Source organism: Budorcas taxicolor, chromosome 16 (genome assembly GCF_023091745.1).
Source record: "Budorcas taxicolor isolate Tak-1 chromosome 16, Takin1.1, whole genome shotgun sequence".
Lineage (NCBI taxonomy): Eukaryota > Metazoa > Chordata > Mammalia > Artiodactyla > Bovidae > Budorcas > Budorcas taxicolor.
In genome coordinates, this window is record NC_068925.1 from 60819712 (window position 1) to 60831627 (window position 11916).

At 45.8% G+C, this 11916-nt stretch overlaps 1 protein-coding gene across 1 annotated transcript; it reads left to right on the forward strand.

Moving 5' to 3' along the window:
* Positions 1-909: 909 nt before the first annotated feature.
* TEX35 (testis expressed 35) lies at positions 910-10340 on the forward strand. The gene is made up of 9 exons (XM_052654091.1): positions 910-948; positions 1674-1724; positions 2357-2425; positions 3360-3416; positions 4093-4152; positions 9149-9213; positions 9442-9631; positions 9967-10010; positions 10280-10340. The coding sequence occupies exons 1-9, from the start codon at positions 910-912 to the stop codon at positions 10338-10340; spliced, it is 636 nt and encodes a 211-aa protein (XP_052510051.1).
* Positions 10341-11916: the final 1576 nt, after the last annotated feature.

The window sequence follows — 11916 nt, forward strand, 5'->3', positions numbered from 1 at the left end:
CATCACAGAGCACCGAGTTGAGCTCCCTGTGCTCTCTATCCCTACTAGCTATCTGTTTTACACACAGTAGTATACATATGTCAATCCTAATCTCCTAATTCATCCCACCCTCCTTTTCCCACCGTGTCCACTTGTCTTTTAAACACAAATCACAGTTACCCTCAGAATGGCCTCAGTAACCTTCCTTGCCCATCATCCAGGATTCTCACCATTCACAGTCTACTTCTTGTTTTTTGCCCTGACTCTCTTCCAGGAGCGTAGAAAAACCAGGAGGAAGAATGGAGTTGGGTGGAAGAGGGGAGAGGGGCAGGGCCAGCTGTAAAGTCAGGCCAGGGCATCAGAGATCATCCTGCCGAGACTGGCTCCAAGAGCCCCGGGTTAGCACAGCATGGACACCCTGAACTGCAAAAACTTCAGGGCACCTCAACCCAAAATAGCTTCAGGCTCAAGGAAGGGCCAGGAGAGGAAGTGAGTGGTCTCTGAGGAGAAGCTCATTGTTGAGAGCAGACGCCTCCTCCTGGTCTTGGGGGTGGGGGGACGTCCTGCTGGGGTGCGGCCAACAATTTTTCCTTCTCCAGAGTGTGCCTTGTGCTTGGGCCATACAGGCTGCGGTCCTTCAGGTGGACTCTGCAGGGGGTCCCCCTCCGCCTTGCCGGAGGGAAACTTCACGGCTTTGGAACCCGGCCTGAGGTCCCCTTCTCAGTGGCCAGGACACCCCAGGCCCATAGCTGCAGTGACACTCTGGGCCGGTGTGTAGGTCCCGGGCATTGTGACCTCAGCTGTCGCACCCACAGAGAGGTGGTGGTCCTGCCTGACCTCGGCCTGCAAGCTGCCTCGGACAGTGGCCTGGTCACGGGGGCCCATCGAGGGGAGGTTGGCAAGTGGAAGAACACTCAGGCCTCCTCCATCATGTCGGCCAAGAGGGCGGAACTGAAGAAGACAAGCCTGGTAAAGGGGAAACGTTGAGCGCCCACTGGGTAGAGGCGGGGGTGGGGGTACAGAGAGTCCCCAGCACACCCTCGGCTTTTCCTTCTCCCTCTGAGCACGAGGTAGCTAGCCTCTCAGCCTGGAAGGAGGGTGGGGAATGGACCCCGGGCCTTGAGGTGGCAAGATCTTCCCGCTAGGACAAGGAGCACTGAAATGGCCCACCCCAACTCCAGCCAGGCCTACCTCTGACTTGCATGTTTAAGGGATAGAAGAAGCTCGTGAAGTAAAGGTAATTATCACCCACAATTTAAAGATTAAGAAATGAAGGCTCCAAGAGACTAAGTAACTTGCCTAAGTTGACACAACCAGTGAGGCGGATGGCTGAGACTAGGATTCCAGTCTGTCTGTCTACCTCCAAAGTCAGTGCTCCTGTCTAAAAGTACTTAGCCAGCTTCCTTCAGTTATCTCAAAGTGCTCTTGCCAGTCCCCGTGCCCCCCCCCCCCGCTTCCCCCCCCCCAAGCAAGAAGAGGGCAGCCTGCTGAACAGGCAGGTTTTAACATGACAATATGTGAGTTGTCTTGGCTCAGGAGCTGGGGGTGTGTGGGCCTGATCTTAAGTGCAGTTGGACAGGCAGGGTTGAGTCGGGGGAGGGTCCTCCCCAATTTTTCCCAGTCCTCCCCAAGCGTCCCTAGTCCTCCTCGAGCCTGATACCTGGCAGCCTGAATCCCACCTTCCCTCTCTGCAGAGCAAGAACTACAAGGCAGTTTGCCTGGAGTTGAAGCCGGAGCCGATCAAAGTAAGAAGCCTTTTTGATGCCCTCCCAGCAGCCAGGCCTGAGACCCCTGGGGAGGTGACTTGGAGTCAGGGGTCATTCGCCGATCCTGGTGGCCAAGACTTGTCCCAGGTGCCGGCAGATACACGAGAGAGAGAGAGAGAGAGAGAGTGAGAGCACTCTGCTCTCATAGAACAAAGCAGACACATAAATAAAAGAGGAAAAATTCAGTAGTGTTACCTACGATACAGGGGATTGAAATAGGAAGCTGAAACTGGGTGGCTACTGTGGGTCTAGGGGGCTGTCAGAAAGGCCTTCCTCAGCCTGGAGAGGACAAGGCTCCGGCCGCTGGAGGGCCAAGGATGAGCAGCAGGGCTGGAGGAAGCCACATGCCCAGAGGCCCTGGGGCGGGAATGAGCATGACTGCTGCGGGCATGGAAAGCCGAGGCCCAGCGGGCCAGGAAGGGAGTGGAATGAGACGGGCTCAGACAAAGGAGAAGGACTGAGGGAACTCTGCTGCTGGTGGGGCCAGGCCACCAGCTCTCACCTCTGCCCAGGCCCGAAGCGAGGAGCCGAACCCAGCTGGGGATCTCCCTTGCCTCTTCCGCCCACACTGGCAATTTCCAATATTCCGTGTTTCTGTTTTCAACCAACAGACATATGACTACAAAGGAGCTAAACAAGAAGGGCCATTTACCAAACCAGGAGGGACAAAGCAGCTAAAGGTAGTGTGGGGACACTGGAGGCAGCGGGTTGGACCAATGCAGTGAACAGGTGGAGCCGACAGAACAACGTATGGGGCAGATAAACTGCTGGCACCTACAGCCCCGCTCTGGCCCCTGACTTCACTCCTGCTTCTACTTTAAAATTATTTCTGGCTTAGAGAAAATTTTCCCAAAAAATGGTACAGTGAGTTCTAGTATACTCTTCCCCCAGATTTCCAAATGTTGGCATTTTATCATGTTATTTTCTCTTTTTATCATATTCATATATGTGTGTGTATATATATATATATATATATATATATATCCTGAACCATTTGGAAGCATGTGGTTCTCCCAAATTTCAGTATACATTTCCTCAAAACAAGATCACTCTCTTACACAGCCATAGTACAATCATCCAAACATAAAAGTCAGGAGATTCACGTTGATACAGTTCTCATCTACAGCTCTTAATCTAATTCCCCCAGTTATTCTGCCAATGCCTTTCGTAACAAAAGTGGAGATACATTTTTTGGTTTGGGATCCAATTCAGAATCACACCTGGCTCCCAGTTTCCATGTCTTTTTTCATCCGAACAGTTCTTCGACCTTGTATTCTGGGACACTGTCAGTTTTGAGGATTACAAATCATTTATTTTGTAGAATGACCTCAGTCCAAGTTGTCTGATGCCTCCTTGCCATTAGACTTAGACTGTGCGATTTCGGTGGTCACTCCACAGCAGGGAGTGTGTGACCTTTTCAAAGTGCATCAACGTCCGGAGGTACAGTGCGTCCCACTGTACTATTTTCTAAACAGCATCCTTTCTTTCCTCCCTGCTGGGAATGATCTTCTGCTCCTCTTTTGGCCATGCCCCAGGATCTTTCCTTTCCTTCTTTTGACTGTCTCCCTTCCATCCAAAACATTTCTTTACTCCTTCTCTATTTTATTTCTTCAGAATGAACTCAGGGAAGTGAGGGAAGAGCTGAAGGAAAAAATGGAGGAGATAAAACAGGTAACAGGATGAGACTTTACCTCTCATGGAGTAAAAGGGTGGTTTCCAGGAAAATGCAACACCTAACTTTGAATAGTGAAGGAATTCGGAAATTGCATGAAAGAGCAATCCAACTAACTGAGCCCAAATTCCCTAGAGTGCTTGTGTCAGGCAGCTTAGGTTATTTGTCTCTTACATGTCTGAGGCTTAAATCCAATTTTTGAATGATAAGGGCTCTCTAAGGTGTCTCATTGATTAGGATGGGGAGATTCAATCTTAGTAACAGAGCGAGAGGGGCTGACTTGGAATTTGGAGGCAGTCAGGGACCAATTTCTCCTCCCCTGAGCAAGCTGCAGAGCAAGAAGTCTTGTTTCTCTGATGAAATCACCTATAGCATATTTGTGAACAAAACACTCAAGCAAGAGTGTGTAATTGAAGCTGTGATTTGAGTTCCATGTGGCAGCCTTACAATGGCCAGATCCAAGTTATGCTCAGGCTGCTGCTGGTGGTGACTTGGTGGTACATGCATTTACCCTTCACAAACTCTTGGGAAGAAGTGGCTTTAATAAGTCATTATTAGAACATTCCTTAAACTTTATCAGCTCATTCCAGAGGAGCAGATACAGCACTTACCTTAAAACTCTCGAAAGACAAATCCACAATCAGTAATGTGCTGTGTGCCTTTCTTCCTCACTAGATAAAGGATGTAATGGACAAGGATTTTGATAAACTCCAGGAATTTGTGGAGATTATGAAGGTAAGTACTTATTGAATGCCCTCCATGGGCCAGTACCGTACCAGGAATCATGGAAGGAGAAGCCAGAGCCTGCTCTGAAAGTGCTTACAATCTAGTAAGAGACTCAACCTCTACTGCATAAATAACAGTTAAGTACCAGAATCCGCCTGCTAATGCGGGAGCCAAGGAGATGCGGGTTTGATCCCTGGGTCAGGAAGATCTCCTGGAGGAGGAAATGGCAACCCACTCCAGTATCCTTGCCAGGATAATCTCATGGACAGAGGAGCCTGGCGGGCTACAGTCTGGGGGGGTCTCAAAGAGTCAGATGCAACTGAGGATACAGGAGCCATGCAAGTACAAAGTGGAATGATGACCGGTTGTCAGGTAACTAGGAGTTTAAAGACATGAGAAGCGGATGTGGGCTGGGGTAACCAGAAAGTCATTTTAGAGAAAGTGAGTCTTTTCCTTTTCCAGTATTTCTTTGACTGCATCAAGTCTTTTTTGCGCACACAATATCTCTTTAGTTGCGGCACGTGAACTCATAGTTGGGGCATGTGGGATCCAGTGCTCTGACCATGGATTGAACCTGGGCCCCTGCTTTGGGGGCGCAGTGTATTAGCCATTGGTTCACCAGGGAAGTGCCCTAGGGAAAATGAGTCTAAAAGTTTGAAAGTTAAATGCAAATCTATCCAAGAGTCCAATAAGGTTATTTTTGAATTCAGTAATTACTGAAAAGATTATCTAGTTTCTAGAATAGCAGTTTTCAAACTTTGAGTTTCAGAATCAGTGGGAGCACTAATATTAAGAAACAGAACTCAGGTCCTTGCATCCTGGGGTTTTATTCATGTTCCCCAAGAGAACAACCAATATATAAATAGGAAGGCACTGGCACCCCACTCCAGTACTCTTGCCTGGAAAATCCCAAGGACGGAGGAGCCTGGTGGGCTGCGGTCCGTGGGGTCACTAAGAGTCGGACACGACTGAACGACTTCACTTTCACTTTTCACTTTCACGCATTGGAGAAGGAAATGGCAACTCACTCCAGTGTTCTTTCCTGGAGAATCCCAGAGACGGGGGAGCCTGGTGGGCTGCCGTCTATGGGGTCGCACAGAGTCGGACACAACTGAAGTGACTTAGCAGCAGCAGCATTTACCTATAAATTTTTCAAGAGTTGTAAAGAGGCATTACCCTTACCAGATATTAAAATTCATAACAAAGTCACAATAATCAAATGAAGGTGGTACAGCCCAAGGATAAACAGACAAATGAAATAAAGCAGCATAGATAACCCTGTAACAGCCTCTCTGACAGGGATCACTTCTGTGGATTAAGTCCATGTACCCAGGCCCTGGGCCAGATGAACTGAATGAAAACCTCCAAGCTGGGGCACCATTGCTCAAAATGCTCTTACATGATTAAGCTGGTTGCTTCTGATGAGAACCAGGTCCTTAGCACTTCAGCTGTAGTTGTTAACATTGGCCACACGTTGGAATCACCTGTAGTGTGGTTTTGAGTTGCCTCTCTTTACCGCTGGCTGCACCCCATAGCAGTTAAATCAGAGGTCTGGGCATTGGTAATTTTTAAAGATCCTCAGTTGATTCAATTGTATGCTCACAATTGGGCAACCACAGCTATATAAAATGTAAAATACCATAAAGATGATTTTTAAAATTATCAGTGAGAAGGACAAGATTATTAATATTAAGAATATTTATATGATGAAATATTCAACTATAAAAAATAATGAAGTAATGTCATTTGCAATAACATGGATGGACCTAGAAATTGTCATACTTAGCGAAGTAAGTCAGAGAGAGAAAAACAAATATCATATTACTTATACATGGAATCTTAAAAAATGTGACAAATGAACTTTCTTACAAAAACACAGCCACAGATGAAGAAAATAAACTTATGATTACTGGGGGGAGGGGTAAATTGGGAGACTGGGGTTGACATATACATACTACAATATATAAATAGATAACAATAAGAAACTATTGTATAGCACAGGGAACTCTTCTCAATGAAATGACCTACATGGGAAAGGAATTTTAAAAAGTGTGGATATATGTTTATCTGAGTCACTTTGCTGTATTGCAGAAACTTGAATACAACATTGTAAATCAACTATACTCCAATAAAAATTAAACAAAAAGAAGAATATTGCCTGATTATATAAGGGGAAAACTTAACTCAGTTAACACTATAAACTGAAATAGTCTATAACGTGAATTAAAAAAAAAAAGAAATTGTATGTATTTTACTGGATGGTCTAAATATAATTACAATGAACGAAATCATAAAAGAAATACTGACATGTTAACAATACAAGAAACTTAAAAATCATAACAGAAAAGCACCATACACATAATTAGAAAGTAAACAACAGTTTGAAGGAAATAATTTTCCACAAATATGATTGACAGACAAAAGGTTTTTATCTATAACATATAAAACTCACACAAATCATTAACAATCAAATAGGAAAATGGGCAAAGGGTATATGTGAACAATCCACAGATTAGAATATTACTAAAAAGCAATAAATACAAAGTTTTACCTAATGAATAAACAAACAAACACAAATGAAAACAACTTAGGTAATTGCCACATTCAAATAAACCAAGTTTTAATCTATGACAATTACAAATCAAGATAGGAATGCTCTTTACAGCTGATCAGAGTAGAAGTTTGTTCAAAACTGAAAAGGAATTTAGACAATAGGTATCAAAAATATCAAAACCCCATGACTTATCAACTCCTTGACTTCTCAGAATTTAACCTATGAGAATAATCAGAAATGCTTTCATGCGTACATATAAAAAGATGTTCATCACAGGATTATTTATAACAGCAAAAAATGGTCAACAACCACAATTTTCAATAGTAGAGGAATAGTCAAATAAAATGTGATGTATCTATTAACATATAATGAAAATTAACTATAGGAGACAGTGTTTAGAAAGAATGTTTATAATGAGAATTTAAAAAAGCAAGATGCAAGCAATAATGTACAGGCTGATCACAACTAGGTGAAAAAAAATAGGTAAGTAATTATATAGAAAAAAGACTGGAAAGAAATATACCAAAAGGGTTAATTGCTCTTATCACTAGATGATGAGATTAATTTTCCCTTTTATATTCCTCTGTATTGTCCAATTTTTCTGCAAAGGGTTGTGCTATTTCTGTATTAAAATGCAAACACAGTAAGTGTTTTGTTAGTGGGTAGGGCTGGGTATCACAAGGCACAAAGGAGGCTATTTCGGGCACGGGAGCAGCTTGCACACAGCATGGAAGCAGGAGGAATGCGAAGCTTATCACGGTCAGTGGGGAGATCAGTCATAGAAGTGGGATCATTGGGGGAAACTGTGAGAAATAAAACGGAGTGGGCACAAAGGCGATGGATAATGAAGGCTTTTGAAAGACGGGCAGACAGGTTGGGACTTGGTTGTGTAAGCGGTAAGAGGCCTCTGGAGATTCTTAATCAACGAACACGCTAGCAACAGCACTTCAGAAAGCTGAGTTGGCAGCTGCTTGCAAGGTGGCTGGGGCAGGGTGGGGGCGGGGGCGCCAGGGAGCAGGTGGGGGTCGTCTGGAGCAAGAATATCAAACAGGAAGCCGCATCCCCGCTCAAGGTGAAGAAGGCTGGACCCAGTGTAGGAACAGAAGGAAAAGGGTCAATCCGAACGATACAGTGAAGGGAAAATAGCATGCTTGGTGACTGATTCAGTAGGAAGAGTATAGGAGAGGCAAGCGTCCATGATGACACCAGTTTTAATCTGGACAGCGAGAAGAAAGAGATGAGTGACAAGGACAGTAGGGAAACAGCAAATTTAGAAGAGAACACGATGGAGATCAGTTTGAAGTGATGGTGAGACTTCTAAGAAAGCGGAATGTATTGACTCATGTTTTGGACCCAGGGGAGATTTTTAAATATATTTATTTATTTGACTGTGCCAGGTCTTATTTGTGGCACACGTCTTAGCTGTAGCATGTGGGATCTAGTTCCCCGACCAGGGAGGGAACCTGGGCCTCCTGCATCGGGAGCTCAGAGTCTAAGCCACTGGATCACCAAGGAAGTCCTTGGACCCAGGGGGAATTTTGACTTCAAGAATATTTTGACTTTACTTATGAATACAAGTATCTTATTCAAAATTTATACAAACATTTAAGTGCTTTTCGAAAAGATCTTTTTTGGGAAATCATTTCCATCCTGACAGTAATTCCTTGATTAATTTTCTACCCCAGATCAGTAAACTCTTCCCAAATCTTTCATTTTTTTAATTATTAAAATGATTCTCCTGGAAGCAAATTATTTTTTATTTATATTTTGTGATATTCAATCCAACCCTGTTTTTGTCCTCAACAGATACTATCAGTAATAACTTAGAGTTTCTTGTGACCATCTTAGGGTTTCTTTGTGACCACTATTTCTCTCCAATTTTTCCAGGTCAAATTTTATAGCTCTAAACTTTACCAAGAAGACTTTATTATTATTTCAATTCTTAGCAATACATGAGAGGAGCCATTTGCACTATTATCTGTTTTGCATTGACCATTTCTGCCAGGAATTGAGTAAGAGATGGAAAACACAGATATACAGGATCTGTGTACATGGCAGGGGTCAAACCACTGGAGTCAGAAGTGTCTTTAGGGTCATAAGATTTGTTTTCTTGGTTCCATGATTTTATAGGCATTGAACCAAGGCAGATAGGGTTTCATCAATGTAAGCTCAGGTAAAACAGATCCTGGCCTCTGACTCACCTGGAGACTTTGAACCAGCCCCTAAGGACTCTGGCTGTGCTTCAGCTTCATCGTCGAGTGGGGAAGGAGACAAGGAGGGGTGGGCGCCGTGTGTCATGGACATTCTCTGAGCTACCTCCCCCAGGGCCAGTGAGGATTCTTGAAGTAATATGCAGAGGTGGCCTTGCAGCGGTTCGCAGAGTGAAGCAAGAGAAAGGGATTTCAGCAGCCCTTCATGATGATGATTCTAGCTTTAATTCTCTCTTGGAAGGAAATGCAAAAGGATATGGATGAGAAGATGGATGTTTTAATAAATATACAGAAGAACAGCAAGGTGTAAGTACGACCTGCCCCCATCTCTCCTCATCCCTAAAGAGTCTCCTTCTTTTTCTTTGCCTAATGTCCTTGAACTTCAGAGGACTCTCAGAGCCTTCAAGGAGCTGTCTTAGTTTCTCGTGCCCCAGTGGCTTGGAGTCAAGACCCTCTATGACCACCCACGCTACTGGTGAGTTCCTTTCATGTTGAAAATTATTTCCCCAATTCTGCCCCTTCCTGACTCCCCAGTCCCTTTAGGAGAGGACTGAAGATGCAGCAAGAACTCAGGCTGATAGGAAAGACAGACACAGACCCACAGCTCCAGCCCAGGAAAATGGATGGAGCTGGTGGAGCACCACTCTCTCTCCACAAAAAGATGGCGGCACTGCAACAACCAAAAGACCCAATGGATTCCCTTCACCAATGCGACTCCTGCTTTGTAAGTGAAGCCCTCCCCACCCTGCCCCAGTGTTACACCCCTGGTCTCCTGTTCCCCTCTACCTCCCCTGGGCTCGCTCTCTCCCCGGGTTCCACTCCTCTCCCGGCTTGGGGATGCCTCCCTAGTCTTGAATCTACTCTGGGGTCTTGCCCTCTAGGACTGGGGAGATTCTGAAACCATGACTAAGTAGGACTCGACCCTGGATGTGCCCGCTCCCAAGTGCAACTATATTGTTCTATCCTCTCCTATAGCAAGACCCGATGAGGTGCCCAGCAGCCTGGCCATCTTGGACCAGGGAAAAATGATCTTTCTTGTGCCGTTTCTGTCCTCCACAGGAGAAATGTTTGTTGTGTACCCCACAGAACAACTACGATCGGGGGTAGGTAGATCCCTGCAAGCCCCTTGTCTCAATTGGGTGCCCAGTCATCCCAAAGGCGGTGCTCCAGGGCGCATTCCCATCAACCCCAGCCTGTGCAGGCTCCGCCCCCACCGCATCCGCCCAGCCTTAGAGGGCGTGGCACTTCGAGGCAGGAGGACTTGCTTAGCCCAGCCTGGGGGCTGCCCAGAGGCCTCTGTGAAGGGCAGGGTGCCTTGCCAGCTGCCCAGCTGACCTCGCTTCAGGCTCCTGACTTTCTCCCCATATAACAGGAAACTTCCAAACCACGCCTGGGCATCCTTTTCACCCTTGGCGTCTGGACCTGCTTTCTGATTTATCTGTACTTCAACTCCTGTGTGACCGAGGACATAGTTCCAACTTAATGCTGCCTCAGGACCCATCAGCAGCTTGGGTTCAGCCTCTCCCCACTCCTTGAAAGGCTTGCTGCCTTCTCACATACCACCCTGCCCCTGGCTCCTTCCACCCGGAGAGTAAAATCTTCCTTTAAAGCCAAAGCAGGAGTCAAAATATTGAATATCAGTCTCAAACTTGAGTGTGGAAGGAGTATCACTTTTTTAGATCAAAACCAGTGTTTCAGACTCCAGCCTCTCTTCTTGCTTCCTGAAGGTTCAGTGGGAAATCCTTAGGGTCATCCTTAGAGTCTCCACTGCCTCCCTCCACTTTACCTGGTTCTACAGATGTCCCAGGTCAAAGGGAAGGCCCTGAAGATGTCAGATGCCATTCTGTATGATCCCAGAAGTGTGTGTGTGTGTGTGTGTGTGTGTGTGTGTGTGTGTGTGTGTGTTGGGCAATGGGAAGAACTCCTGAGCCCAGGGTCTAGCGTGCACTGCCTCCCTCTGTGTTCTCATTACCAAGCAGGACTTGAAGATCCACTGTTCATGGGAACTTGCTCCCTTTTGGGGCTCTGAGGATCCACCCTTATTCTCTGGCATGTTTCCTCAACCACACCCCACCCGAAGGAGACCTTGCCCTTCAGAGGCCTTTAAAGGTGGGGGCGAGCCATTGACCTCCCACTGCCCCATGCTGTGTCCTGCCCGAAATCCCTCCACCAAGATAAGGGGAAGCCTGGATGCTGCCTTGATATGAGAACAAAGAAAGATATAGCGAAAATAGGACTTCAACAAACTATCCTGCCATGAGTGAAATTCTTCGGATTCAGTTCAATGAAGGATGCGTTAATGGGTTCCACGTTTTGTTTCACACCAGCTTTCTCTTGTTTCATCTCTCTGCTAAGTTCGCTGCTTCAGCTTTTGTAGTTTAGTTGCTAAGTCGCGTCCGACTCCTGCGACCCTATGGACTGTAGCCTGCCAGGCTCCTCTGTCCACAGGATTCTCCAGGCAAGAACACTGGAGTGGGTTGCCATCTGGCCTAGAAAATGACTGATCAAGTTCCTAATGGCTGCATAGTTATGAGCAGTGCCTTGGGTGCTTCAGATTTACGTAGAAAAAAATACCCCTCCCCAAAACACATAGACTTTGCCCTCAAGGAGCTTATAGTTTTAAAGGAGAGATGGTAAACAGGGATCTTAAAAATATGGACTATATAAATAAGTCCAATAATAGTACAACTGAGATGAAACGAATAGATTACGAAAGGGAGAAAGGTGGGTATCACCCTCTGTTCGTTTCCTATTGCTGCTGGAACAGATGACGCATTTAATGGCTTAAGACAACACAAAATTGGTCCAAAATCAGTCCCACTGGGCTACAGTCAAGGCACTGGCAGGCCTACATTCCTTCTGCAACTCATAAGAATCTGGTTCCTTGCCTTTTTCAGATTCTAGAGGCTGCATGTCTTCCCTGGCTCACGGCCCCCTTCCATCTTCAAAGCCAGCAGTGGCCAGTCCAGTCTCTCTCTCTCTGTATCACTCTGATTCTTTTATTTAAAA